Source organism: Netta rufina (assembly GCF_964035555.1).
Source record: "Netta rufina genome assembly, chromosome: 24".
Classification (NCBI taxonomy): Eukaryota; Metazoa; Chordata; class Aves; order Anseriformes; family Anatidae; genus Netta; species Netta rufina.
This window is the reverse complement of record NC_140148.1, coordinates 5,563,716-5,578,380: the sequence shown is the minus strand read 5'-3', so window position 1 is coordinate 5,578,380 and position 14,665 is coordinate 5,563,716. Positions and strand designations below refer to the sequence as shown.

General features: G+C 40.3%; 1 protein-coding gene across 1 annotated transcript in view; it reads right to left on the bottom strand.

The window, feature by feature from the left end:
- The window catches only part of MYO1D (myosin ID), a gene marked incomplete at both ends in the record, with an annotated part of 155,240 nt that overhangs the window by 112,715 nt on the left and 27,860 nt on the right, over window positions 1–14,665 (bottom strand). Inside the window, 5 exons of the mRNA XM_084301232.1 lie at window positions 1,033–1,128; window positions 2,071–2,124; window positions 3,617–3,782; window positions 4,540–4,633; window positions 5,454–5,662. Coding sequence (XP_084157358.1) covers window positions 1,033–1,128; window positions 2,071–2,124; window positions 3,617–3,782; window positions 4,540–4,633; window positions 5,454–5,662 — 619 coding nt within the window. The remainder of the gene's footprint in view (window positions 1–1,032; window positions 1,129–2,070; window positions 2,125–3,616; window positions 3,783–4,539; window positions 4,634–5,453; window positions 5,663–14,665) is intronic.

Genomic DNA, 14,665 nt, shown 5'->3' with positions numbered 1-14,665 from the left:
CAAAGACTTTGAATGCCCATGGGCAAGACACGTGCTTCACTATTTTTCAGATGCAAGAAACTGCCATGAGATTTTTGCCTGATCCTAATCAGTCATTATCCACTTGTATGCTGAACCCAGCAGTGAGATAGAGAAATCCATCACAGAACATTTTAATAGCTCAATATTTTCCCAGTGGAATTTGTTGTGAAAGTGCAGAAGCTATTCATAAAAAATCAGAGTGAGAGTTACAAATAGTGCAGTCATAGACCCTCTGAGCAAAAGCTGCACAGCACTAACGGCAAAGTTCTAGTCGACATCTTTCTCAAGGTGAGCCTTTGTGCCCTCCCTTCCTGATCATCTGGTTTCTTTTCACTGCAGATTTCCAGAGAAACTAATAAAGGCCTCTGAGTAGGTCTGCAGGCTTGTATGCCAAAGAGCATCTCAAGAAAGCAATTAGGAAATCAGGCAGCCTTTTGTCTGGACCCTGCTTCCTAGGTATGACACTAGGGACCACTCCCAGCATACTTAAAGTGTTCAGGATTAAAGTGTTCTTGTTTCCTAAAAACCTTATTGGTCTGTTCCCTTCTTTTCTGCTCAGAGGCCCCTCTGAGGGTATGTCAGATATGAAGAATGAATGCTTCAGTAACTTAAATGGTCCTACTGTACAAAAAAGCCACAAGGAATCTTTTTTTTTTTTTTTTTAACAAAAAAAAAAAACAAAACACAACAGAGCAGCTTCTTCAGTTACCATTACAAAGCACTAAAAGTCTGTCACTGCTAAGAGGTCAAGTATCTCTGGCTGCATTTATTAACAAAAGTGATATTTCCTACTACATTTGATATTTTTTTTATAATTAGAAACAAGTGGATGTGCACTTGTCTCCTAGGTCCAGAAGCTCCATTAAAAATAGCATACTTAGTGTTATCTTTTAATATTTATCCCATAAATATTGTTTTCCACTTCTACTTGCTTGGTAGTACTTGAAACATTTCAAGAAGCACATACAATTTTAAAGCAAGTTACCTGTAACTCACTGACAACACCCTCACCTTTAGCTGTGCTCCAGGAGAGATGTAGCTGTATGCAGATGCATCCTTCTGAAGATGTAGAGAACGTAACATCTGGTCAGAACCCCCCTGGAGGAGCTGTACAAAGAGTAAGAAAAGGTGAATCAAAATAAAGCAAATCCTTCCTTTTTCATAGTAAATCAATCATTTTTATACTAAATAAATTCTCATTCACCTGCTTGCCAGGTGAAACCATAAAAATATGAAGTTACTGCTATGCTAGAATCACCTATGGTACTTGGAGAGTCACAAGCACATATTCAAAATACATGGTCTGCACTGTTCTAGGGCTCTGCCTAGCTGACTGACCTTTTGAATGGTTCAACACTGCTTAGAAAACAAGTCTGAACTTCATAGATGAGATGTGTACACCTGTGACACATCACAGATGTGCCCTGCCAAGCACATTTATGTTCTCTGCTATACACAGAGACCTTCCTATGGGAAACACAACATTTGTGAGAAAGGTGCTAACATGCTATCATGGACTACTGAGCACATAAAAATAAATAAAAATAAACCTACGGTTTATGATTTAAACCCCCGGCAAGGGAGAATAAAGGTTATACTAATAGACTGACCATTTCCCCCAAAAGACGCACAAGGGAATCACCATAAAATATGGAAGACATTAAAAAGAACCCAAATATAAAAACTAAAGTGAACTCAGTGTCATAAAATTACTTCCATATGAACTAGAGGCCTCCGAGAAAATAGAGGAATTAGACTTATTACAAATTAAACAGTGAGTCAAAGTCCAGTATTCTACCATACTTGCTTAGTTAGCCTCCTTTTAAGTTTACAAATGTGTTAATATGGGACTGGAGGGTAGAGAAAACAAGCTCTTTCCCCAAAACAGGCCTCTTCAAAAACTAAAGAAACTAAAGAAACTAAGATCACCCAAGATGTAACAACAAGGGAATCCTTTGCAAAAGTCATGAGAGAGTGAAAACTTTGTCTTTTGCCTATCTGTCTGGGAAACATGAAAAAAGTAATTTGCTCCGACAAAGGAATACCAACCTGGTAAAAAGAATGAAAGCTTCGTTCTCCTGGCTGTTGTACAATCACACGAGACTGCAGGGGAAAAAAAATACAGGATAGGTATTTCTGGATATGGATGGCTTGCTTCCCAAACACCTCCCCTTAGAAACCAAAGAATCAGTTCACCACTGCTAGAACACCTCCAAACTATCCTCATTTTACAGTAAGTTTATTATAAACATTACTAATTAGGCATGATCCTCGTGTCTGAAGTCTATAATCAAAAAGACCAGCTTGCAAAACATCTGCAACATGCTACCTCCAGTCAGAAAGCCCATGTGGCAACTTCAGGATTGCTTTCATGGAAGAGTCAAATAAAACATTTTAGTTCAAGAGTTATTTAATTGCTGGAAGTAAAAACAGGACCACATGACTATAAACAAATGTCCCACAGCCATAGCTAGGGCCTTACAATAACTGCTTCTAAAACCTGAAGACAGACTGACCAACAGCACCCAGCCTGTGCGTAAATTGACTCCCCACCCTAACACACAGACATTGTTTTAGGAAGCAACCAGTAGCTCCATCCTCAGAGCGTTCATTCCAAATTCACGTAAAATAGCAAAAGAAAAACTGTTAATTGCAGCAGAAATTCAGTCAACAAGAAACATACCCTTATTTCACACTACAAGTTCAAACAGTGGAGTGTGAGGTATGAGTTCATTCTGCAAAGTTGCTGTCTAATGAATAATTGTGTTTGTACCCAAACCTCAACTGCTTTCAAATTGGAAAGAAATTTAACTTGATAGAAGTCAAAAATGTTAAATAAATGATCAAGACTTAGGTCACTAGAGCTGCAGCCCCATCTCTTTTTGCATGAAATTATCATGTCTTTTTTTTTTTCTTCAAATAAAATATTTGTTCTGGAAATAGACTTCAGGGAAATAATGGCAGAAGTAAAAAAGAAAACAAACAAAAAAGCAAGTTAGCAGATGTGGTCAAACATACAAATTAAAGCCAGACGTGTGTCTCACACATCATGAGAACTGTTAATAGACTCAGCCCAATTTCTTTACAGGGTTTTACATATTCCAGTGTTCTCAGCCACCACTTAATGACATGAAAAAGATTATGCCTAGGATCATTTGTAACATATAAAAGCATAGTTGCTAAATGATCACACAAGGCTCAGTGTGGGAACTTACAATAAGAATAAGATCTCAGTGTGGGAACTTATAAGGAGGGAGCTTTACAGATGTTAAATTCATCTCAGCTTTTATTTGGGATGCAAAACACATAGACCTATATGCACACAAGCTTCTAAGTAACACTGGTCTCTTAGATGGTGAACTCTGAAAGCAGTGGTGTTAAAGTACTTCTGCAACAGGGCAGTGCTTGTGCTTCAGCAGTGTTTCACTCTTATTAGTTCTTGGAGAGAAATTAAACTTTAGATTTAACGATATTCTGTGCCCTCATACATCACATATGGATGTACCATGGTTGAAAGGAAAACACTGTATAGGCAAAACACGTATTACTGAAGTAACTAAACAGAAGCCTTTGACTAAAACTGAATTTGGCTTACCTTTTCAAGCAAGTAATTATTGATATGCCCACCTATTGGATCGCCTTTAAAATCAAAGTTGATATCCATATATTTTCCAAACCTGCTGGAATTGTCGTTACGGTTTGTTTTGGCATTGCCAAAGGCCTCTAATACACAATTAGATTTCAGCAATATGTTCTTCACTCTGGATAAATGGAAAAGGGAACAGGATGAGTCCAGACTCATGTATTCAGCCACAGATTTTTTTTCATAGGCATTTTTAGAGAAGATTTTAGTAACAACAGAAATACTCTTTGATGGCATATCTAGGCAGATGTGTAAGACATTAGCAATCCTGAGGGACATCACCTGGAAGCTTTTGGTAATGTTCCTTAGAGCTGAGCAAAAGAGAACCATAGGCTCCACTGAAAACAGCATCAATCAAAATGCAGTTCCTTTACATGCATAAGTTTTGAAAGCAATGTTTTGACTTCTTTTGCAAATAATTAGCTTTTTTTTTTTAAGGTAGGTGTTAAATCTGTTTCAGCAGAAAGCCATATTCTTTGCTGCAAAAATTTTTACCCTATGACTGACAAACACATGTTGCGACTCAGGAGCATGCAAACTTGAAAGGTCATGGAACATGCTGCTTGTGCTCAACATAATACACTAACACACACATATTTTAAGCAAATTGACACAGAAAACGTGATGTCTAGATGCTGTTTTTATTTTGAAAGTTTGAAGGCTTGAGTTCTCCCTAACTTTTCTATGTGATTTTAGTAATCAATTTAGTAGTCAGCAATCAATATTGCAAAATTCCCACAGTAAAAGTTTTATCTGAAGAAAACAGGTAAATGATGTAGTAATTGCATGCTGATTTGGCAAGAGACCATCAAATAAAATGGCATTATACAGTCTACTAGAGACAAAGCCATTTCACTTTTCTACAAAGCCCTTACCTTTCCACCTCAGCTCTTTGACCAGGGTTGGTAATGGCTGCTATGTACTGCATAATATATTTACTGGCCTCAGTTTTCCCAGCCCCACTTTCACCTAAGGGCATAAATACAAAAAAGTCACAACAGAGCAAAACAGCAAAGCAAATCACTGACCAGCATCCATCATGCTAGTGTCTTTTTAAAGCTCAAAGTATGCACAAATAAGCTTGAATTTTCTGAATGTAACCATAACCCTGCCTGGCTGTTACTGCTGTGCTGACTTAGAAGAGGTTATGATGTAAGATTTCACAGGTCGGTAAAAGGCCTAGCACACAGAGGATCAAAAGGAATATTGTTAGAGGAGAAAGACTGTCATGCAGAGGCTCAGATTGCAGCAGAGCTCTGAACTGCAGTACAAGAGGCTACTGTTCAGCACCCCATCTCGGGTCTCAGGCCCTTCAGAGCTGCGAAAGCACGGGGACATCAAGGAAATGAAGTGCCAGGATCCAGATAGCAACCGTTCATGGCACAACCACTGCTCCCACTGTTAGCACCAGGACAAGCAAACAGCTCAGCTATCAAAACAGAGAACAAAACATTGACCAGTCAGCTAAGGGACAAAAATCAGCATTTCTCCAAGCTGCTGGAGACACAGGAACCCCATTCTCACTGATCATCATTCACACAGGCATAGCAAGCAGAGGCCTTACCTTCAAGTTACATTTTACACGCACAGATTAAGCTAATGACTGACACCAGCTCTTGAATCAGATAAGAAATAATTGTTGAGGTCTCCACACACAGATTCAAATGCAAATAAGCAGTTTTAAGATTAATGAAGTTTTCTAAAACGCTATCATTAGACAAATCCATCTTCTGCCTAAAATTTCACAAAGATCAAGTGTTCATCATAAAGACAAGCTCTTTCAGCTTACCTGATATTACAATACAGGTGTCTTTTGATCGCCTCTTCATCGCTTTGTAAGCTGCATCAGCAATTGCAAAGAGGTGAGGAGGCCTCTCATACAATTCCCTTCCTTTGTACTGCTCGATCATGTCACGCCCATAGATGTTCAAGTTTTTGTAAGGATTCATGGAAACAACCACTTCCCCAATAAACGTATAAATACGTCCTTTTTCAAACCTACCCAGGATGAGACAAAAGGGAGAAAGAATCAGTTAAATGTAGAACTTCAGAAGGTTTTCCAAGTAGCCTATTTCATCGTATGAACTCTTTAATTCATCATCATATTGAAACTCTTATAAAAAAAATAAATCAAAACTTGAATAAGGTCATTATCTGTAAGCAGTGGGGCCCAGAGAGCGTATGAGCACATCACATCAGGTCTCTAAGTAAAAACGACTACGAATGAGGATTAGCTTCAAATCTTACCATGTACAAAGGAAATTTCTCCTGCTATTTCACTTATGGATGCATGACGAATCAGATTACTGTGGTACAAACGCTGACTTTATTTTTGAGGATAGCAAACCTCTGGTTTGCCAATGCAATCAAGCCTGCTTTCAGCATCACTAGGTATTTCTGTTTCCATTAGTATACTACCAGAAACAAATGGTTTTAGTGAGATTTACATTAATATAATTCACTGCTTCTACACCTGATGATAAGCAAAGATGAGTTTGTGATGAGTGATGGGTTTATATGTTACACAAAGTGGATTTAAAGGCAAATTCTTTATTCACATTCAGAGCTTATCCAGATTAACAGAGGTTTTGAAACCCCTCACTCAGAGCTCTAATAACATTTACAAAAGAGTAAACAAAGTTACAAGCCAAGAAACAAATTACAGCCTTTCAACTTGAGCAATTAGCTTCCACTCATCCTTTTCAGTGCAATGGGCTTTTATCACTACTGTTAGATCAAAAGTAAAAGCTTTGAAAGAATCTGTGAAACAATCCTAAATTACACCTTTCCTAAAGTCTACTAGCTCATTAGTTTTCTTTCTGGAAATGGGATAGAAAAAAAAAAAAAAAAAAAAAAAAAAAAAAAAGAAAAAATTTGAATCATTTTGGAAGAAAAAAAAAAGAAAGGTCTGTTTAAGCTAAAAGCTGTTTCCAAAGAAATCAAGATTTTACCAAACTGTTTTGTTTTCTAGCAGATGAGCACACAAGGAATTTCAGATTAACAGTTGAAGAATTCCCACAACAGCAGATTTATAGATCAATCAAAACACGGCATCTCTGTAAGTACCTGTGTGCATCCTGCATTTAAATCTTACAGCATTAGATGGCACCATAACACCTCTACAGGCTACAAGAAGAGCCTTCTTAATGCTTCATGGACTACAGCATAAATTCTAGCAATATTGAATTTATTACCACCCCCACGTGGTGACAGGCATGACATTTTCTACTGTTCATCTGAGAATTTTCTGCAGCATCTTGGAAGTGTTAGTTTTTAGCAGGTGTAATAAAACTCAAGAAATGCAATCCAGCAAACAGCATTCCTCTTTCTCGAAGCAATTCTGCCTCTAATTCCAGAAATACATCACTGCAAAGACACAGGAACTGCAAAAGGCCCTTTTATTCCTGCATTCAGTTTTGACTGGAAGTAGTCGTAATGTGCATTTCCCAAAACTTTAATTGGCTTGAAATACAAAGATATATTATATTTTTGATATATATGCTACTTGAAAGCTACCAAAAGTGTTTCAGAAAAGATAATGCCCGTAACAATTAGTGATACTAACTGTGATGTAGCAGCTCTTTCCTAACTATCGCAACAAAACCAATAGATAACACACAGGCAATTTGACAGAGACTATGATGCCAAGCAACTGGTATGAAATAATAATAACTGGTATGCAATAAAAATGAAATACTGAATCTCAGCCTATTTTCAAAAGTCCAGTTTATCCCCTCAAGGGAATAAACAAGAAGGGAAGCCACAGGTACAGAGGAAGCCTCAGTCCTTATCACTTGCCACCCCTAATTTTAATTCTCCGAAGTACTAAGCCACTGGGAATCGTGCTGTTGGGAAGACACCAAAGGCTCAGAAGACACATATGGGTGCAGCGAGATCTCACTCCAGGCTGCTCAGCTTCTGCCCTCCCAACAGCAGGAGGGCACGAGGGGCTCTGCATACACATAGGAAAGGTTTAAAAAGAAGAACCACACCGCTGCTTGCTGAGGAGATCAAATCACACAGGGACATACATATGTAGTGGAAACCACCACAAGGTCATCAAAAACTGCAGTCTATCCCATCTCTTCAGAGGCAGGCTGTCCGCAGTAGGTGAGCTGCCCAGTGAACACGCATACTGCATTCCAAAAGTCGCTGCACAGCGGGCATGTAACCACCCCAGAAGGCACCACTCAGTGATAAAAAGACAAACACCATGACTTTGGGAGAAGGTTTCAAGCCATACCAGAGATGCACGGCCAGAGGATTCATGGCAAGCACAGAAAGCATAAGGCTGCTCCTTTTAGCTGCTGAGAAGAGAAACAAAAACAAACAAACAAAAAACAAAACAACAACAACAACAAAAAAACATTCCTACAGAAGCATTGTGCCAAGTCACCACCCAGTACCCAATACTCTGACCTCTTCCTAAAGCAATGAATTATGTACACTTGCAGTAGCAGAGCACAGTTTAAGTTTCTTCCTTTGGCAGTTCCCTGTCCCTGGCTGCTTCAGAAGCAGAGCCCCCAGATTTGCGCTTGCCAAGGGTGTGCAGCAGGAAGCTGGGAGCATGCGCCTGGAGAAGCCCTGGCACGTGGGGCAGCCAGTGTGCTGCCTGTACATGGCCACCACCTCAGCTTTAAGGCAAGGTTTAAGAGGTTTTTTAGACCCTGATGAGTTGTATTTTCAGCCTCCTTGGCAAGCAGCAGACAGAGGAGGAAGAAGAGGTTCCCTCTCCAGGCTGGCAAAGGGGCATCTCGCAGTAAGCGTGGCTTTGAGGACACAGACTTTGTCAACATCTCACATGCCCATTTACCTCTCTATCCATCTTCATTTCTCAGCATGGAGTTAAAATTCCAGAGCCGTGCTTAGATGTTCCTAAAACGAACAGCTACACCTCACCCCTCGCTGCTGATAAAGACTCTTTTCATCAGATGGCGTAGTCCAGCGCTGCGGCAGGCCAAAAACAGCAGTGTCTGTTTTCCTAGCTGCATTGCTTTGGTGTGAGATTCTTGGTTTTCCTTGCCCGAGAAGAACTCATGAAAACTTAAGAAAACAACTAATAACTGGAAGGCAAACGGGGAGGTGTAAGTTGTGTTAAAGTCGCTATTCTGCTGCAAGGCGAGGTCACACAACTGGAGTAGGAATGAGGTCTGGAAAATGCTCAGCGATCCCAGCAGACATCCACCGAGGAAAGCTCATCGTCACACAGAGTACCCTGACCACTTTGGTGCCTGCATAAAATGCCCAGGAGGAGGGTTTTGTTATTAAAAGCCTGCCAGGGCATTTTAAAAGGAACGCCTCTCCTTATTCCCTCAGTCAAACCCCATTTTGTAATTTTGCATGCACCACAAAAATCATGGATGTGCTGCAAGGAGAGGAGATTGTTATGGGGAAATAACAATTGTATTACTTCCAGTAATTTCTCTATCACCGTCTTCTGAATTTTCCACTTATTACTCTGGCATCTGGAAACTAGCTCAGCAGCCAAAAGGAAAGGCACAGTCTGCGTGTTATTTTGGTGAAGTATGTCAGTTCTTTCATGAGAAGTTTTTACACTAGTTTTTATTACCTCGTTAAAACATCGATTGATGGTGAGAAAATATAAACCAGTAGGTCACAGAATATAAATCTTCTAAAGGGACAGAAGTGATTGTTTAGGAAAGAAGAGGGCCAAGGAAAGAATAGGACTCTTGCTTTGTTTTGTGTTTTTTATTTTTAGGGAAAGGAGCTGAAAACAAAAATGCTTAAGTCCAGACATAAGCGAAACAACCTGACACCACTTACTGATTCTTTAAATTTTAATGGAAAACATGAAGTATCAAATAAAATTTTAAATACTTTTGCTATGCAAATATGCATCTTTTCAGAAACGGTTACATATATGTTCACATCTAACTGCCATTGGGCAACAGACTGTGGAAATCAGAGGGCTGAAGCAGAAATCTTCGCCACCAGAGAGCACTCACATTTAGGATTTCTCCCACCTGACAAACACTCCAGTCAAAAATAAAACTGTTCTTACCGAGGAAATGATGCAACTTCAAATGCACTCAGTACAAATAAAGAAAAGTTAGTTGGCAAGACTTGGAACCAATACTCCAAAACAACATCTGCAGAATGCAGACCATTAAAAAAAGGCACCCTACCAGGCAATCACCACTCCAAAGACTGCAATTCAAATTATAAAGGCATTTCATAATTAATCATTTACTTGTCACTCCTCTGTACCGCCAGATAAACAGAAACTTGTTGGGATCGCAGACAGCCAGCATCATTCTGCAGGCTCATTGCTATTTCTAGAATTCAGCATACTTTCTGAGATAACCTGTGCCAGGAGCAGGGGAATCAGTTTGCAGTGAGATCACAGGCTGGGCTTCACTGGGGTGTGAAACTGCTCCTCAGAAACACATTTTGCCAGTCTTTCCCTCCATCTGTCTAATACTCAAGCAAAGCAACTGCTGGAAAAATCATGTCAAGTCTCCAACCATCTTGTTTTGCACTGCTTTAAGGCAGCTGAGCGTAGATACCAGTTTTATGGATCATTTTCTTCTGGGAAAAGACCTTCTCTCACATGGAACTCCTTTCCCTCCTGAGCACGGACTGATATAACATCCTGCTCTGCATCCCTGTAGACACACAAAAGCTTCTCCCACTTTAGCAGGTACTCAGTACACCTCCCTGGTCTCGCCTCTTCCTGCTGCTGGATGACACTGATGTGATGCTCCAGAAGCAGAACGTCTTCACAACAAGAGGTCACAACCTGGCCAGCACCTAACGACTGGTCTTTGGTTTATCTATGCAGCAGTGGCCCAGTGTAAAGGAAACATTAACAGAAAAAGCAAAAGCAAATAATCCAGAGATATAGGAGGGATACAGAAGCCTCAGCCTGTGCTAGAGAGTCAACAGCCAATGTAGTAACAGTGATGTTTTAAAGAACAAGGGCTGAGGGTTTCAAATTATTATTTCTGACTTATTAACTCCAAAGCATAATCAAATCAAAATACTTGGTGCAAGTACTCTTTCTTCCTTGCTCCTTTGTGCGTGGGAAGGAGACCAATGTAGAACCTGCAGAGGTGCTGGCACACAAGAGAGACAATCCCTTCTCCTATTACAAACACCCTGTGATTTGGGTTTACCCCCTGCAAAGGGGAGGGTCACAGCTCCTAGCTATCATTTACCACCACACACATACATTAAAATTCCATTTCTGCAGGCTTTGACTCCATTCTCTGTGCAAATACACACAAAGACATTTAATTAACCTCGTGTTCATGAAGGGATGTACATGCATAGTCAAGGATGGGCCTTTAGGATGTTTTCATTAAGGAAGGGAATTTAAGTAGGCTTCTGGCAGTGAAATTGTGTTTACCTGCATTTAAATGCAAGAATGCATAGCCAGTTGCACTGACACAAAGGCACAACTATTCTTCTCATGCTGGAGGAAGTAAAATGACTTTGCTTAAGCACACTTCACCCTGTGTGTGTCAGACAATTGCCTTTTATATGTGATACCAGGCCTCTCTACTGAGCATTCAATGCTACTTAAAGACCTTGTCTCAGGTAAGTCTCAAAATAAACCCAGCTGTCAAGCAGGAAAGTGCTTACTTTCAAGTATTTCAGTAAACTGTTCATAAATTGTATTCTAGCAGATCATCCTCACCAGAAGAGGACTCAGATAAACAAGATTTGTGCTGGCAGAAGTATAGCTAGGATATTTTGTTGCAGTTGAGAAAAGAGACCAAACAACTGTCTGGTCAGTATTACTTCCCTGTTTTTGGAAAACAAACCAAGTCTGTCACAGTATTGAATATGCATATCTACTACATATAAGTATACCCCATGAGCCAGGAAAAAATTGAATATAAGCTTAATGGGCAGGTGAAATTTTTGCTTGCAGTTGTGCCGCATGGAATCAGTTTTGTACATGTTGCCAGTTTCACAAAATAGGAAATGCCATTCACCGTGCATTCTGCACCACTCCTTTCCTGTAGGGGAGGGAGCAGAAAGGGCAGGGTGAGGAATACTTCATTCATCTGCAATTTTCAGAGTCTGCTTTGGAAATAACATTGAAGAGCCCTTTGTAATGATGTAACTTTTTCAAAGAAAATAGTAAATTATGACTGACCACTGCCACACTGTCCCCAGCAAACCAACATTTAAGCAAACTGTAAGTTGGCAGGGCTGGTTCAGCGCCAGCACAGCTGACCCCTGCATCATCTCTGCAGCTCTGCAAACCCAGAAGGCAAGGTCAGGGGAAAGGAAAATGGAAGGTGGATGCTAAGTGAGTTCTAACAAATGCTGAACAAAGACTGAAACTATGAAATGTGGCTAGCTAGCTAGGAACTGGAATAATATTAAAATCCCTCTCCTTATAAATGAAGTTAAAACACTAACCTTGCACTGAAAAGATGCCAAACCACTAAACATAGGAGTCACTGAACTTTCATTTCTATTTGCGTCAATGGACAGAATGAGCTGTCTCTCCAACAGCAGGGAAGTACTGCATGCTCCTGGTACGCATCTAGAAGCACAGCAGAAAGCACAAGCAGACCTGAAGTAGGTAATACGAGAAAAGGGAATTCTTTGAAAAGCTTCCAGGGACAACATAACACTTTGTCATTTTTCTTTCCAGTCCACACCTGAGAAAGATGCTACTGAATACCGGTAGAGGAAAGAAAATTGTTCCCAATTTCTCTGCATGGAGCACCATATGAGAAGTCTGGCTGCAACACTGCAGAGTCCTAATGCAATAATTATATTACACTGCTTTGAGCCTGAGGTTGCCCTGAATGACATCCTGAAGCCGAATTATCCTATGATCCTGTATCTAACCAGGAAAGAGAAGTAACAGGCCTGGAATAGCAACAAACAAAAGACTGCCATCAAGCCATAATCTCTAGTAATCTGTCAAAAATTTGGAAGAGCATTTCAAGAGAAGACTAGTGGGTCCTACTGGATATTGCAGAACTTGTTTTATGAATGTGCTCAGAAAGTTTGGCTTCTTGCACTGACTAGCGAATGACTTCACAATCCTTTATGTTCCTTCCACTCTGTTACAGCATTGATAGATCTTAAAAATGACACATTCACTTCCTCCTCTTTCCAAACCCTCCAGCATTTTTAACTGTAACCTGCCACATCACGATTACCTAAGCCTTCAGCTTTGGGAATTCAGCTTTGTTCATTGGATTATGTACCACTGTGTTAAATAACACAGTTAAATAACACAGTGGTACTCCACTGTGGTACTGGAGTGGTACTCCACTCCAGAGGTGGAGTCACCATCCCTGGAAGTCTTTAAAAGACGTTTAGATGTAGAACTTAGGGAGATGGTTTAGTGGGGACTGTTAGTGTTAGGTCAGAGGTTGGACTCGATGATCTTGAGGTCTCTTCCAACCTAGAAATTCTGTGATAATATATCACCTTCAAGTGTATCAGTGGACAAAACTGCAGCACAAAAGGTAAAAAACAGACTAATGACTGGTGGCCAGAAAGATTTGCATCATGTGGAAGATCCAGACCAATACAGACCAATCAGCTCTCTGGTTCAGTGATTCATGAGTTCTGCGATGGCAGTTTTGCCTGAACACTGTACACACAAGGACTAGCTTATGCTTCTGAATAACAATCTTTTTTTCAAGGGATGCCAAAGGAACTATAAAATCCTACAACACAATAAGAAATGGCAGAAAAATCAAAGACCATGAGTGATACTGGAAAGGTTTCTCCAAGAACTTCAGGGAACAAAACCCACTCATTTTGCTGCTGCTGACCCTGATGAAGCAGTATCATTGTACAAAGAAGCATAACCTGAAGTCACATCATCTACAGGATTGATGAAAACTTTCAATAAGTGATATTCATATATTGAAATATATGGTATACATATAATATACTTTAACACCTTCCCAACTTTCTGTACATGCTGCACAAGGAACAGGACTTTGCATTGATTTCTAACTGGACCCCCCCACACTTCATTCCACCATCCTAGGTGCTAAGGTACAATCACAATATTTCACAAATTTTCTTTGTAGATGCTTGGAGACTCCTTTTCCAGTCAGCTGGCCACGAGCTGCTGACGTTCAGATGCTTCATTGTTCTGTTGTAAAAGAAATATTCTGCATCTGTTAAACTCGTGCCCAGTGCCGATCTGCGAACACTGCTGGAGTCTCCTGAATACAGCATTGTTTTGGTGCAGCGCTCAAAAAACCCAACTCATCTCATGGTGGTAAGATACCATACGCTACCCGCCAGAGCTCCAAAAGGCTTGCTTAGTCCTCTGGTAACAAAATAAAGTTAGACGCACAATTTATACTAACATAGGCCATGCAAATCATGTGAAAATACTACTACAAAATATGAAAATAACACACACGACTTACATTTCTGCATAGTTAGGGATCTTTTACAGTTATTACAGTGACCTGCGCCATCTCCCTGAAACGCAAATATTGTGAATGTAGTGCTTAAACAGAAGGACTGTTTGTTTTTTGGTCATGAAACCAGGCAGACTTCTTTAAGCATTTATGTATTTTACAGCATAATGTGCCTTAACACAGATCTTGTGGTTTTGGCTCGCAAACTGTCCTAGCAGCACATTAGATTACCAACTAAGGGCTTCGGCAGGCAAACTGCTGAGTCTCAAAGCAGCAGATTAAGATATTCCACCTACAGCTGCCCATCCAGCTCCACTGCCAAAGGCTCCCTTCTGCCACGTCTGCTGAAGGGGCAGCAGTGGACAGCCCTCATCTTGGCAACACTTGGTCAGATAGTCACTGTTTGCTTAGGGACTGATACCACCAACTTCAGCCTGCTCACGATAAGAGCAAGCCATGGAAGGGATACGAGTTTCTCAGATCACAAAGCAAATACTTTCCACCACGATATGTCCAGTAGCTGTTTAGGTTGAAGGAAAGGACTTTCAGTCGTGCTTTTCTTGAAAGCACGTCTAGTCAGTAAGAGCCTCCCAGTTTTTGTTTGGCACAGATCTGTTGTGTT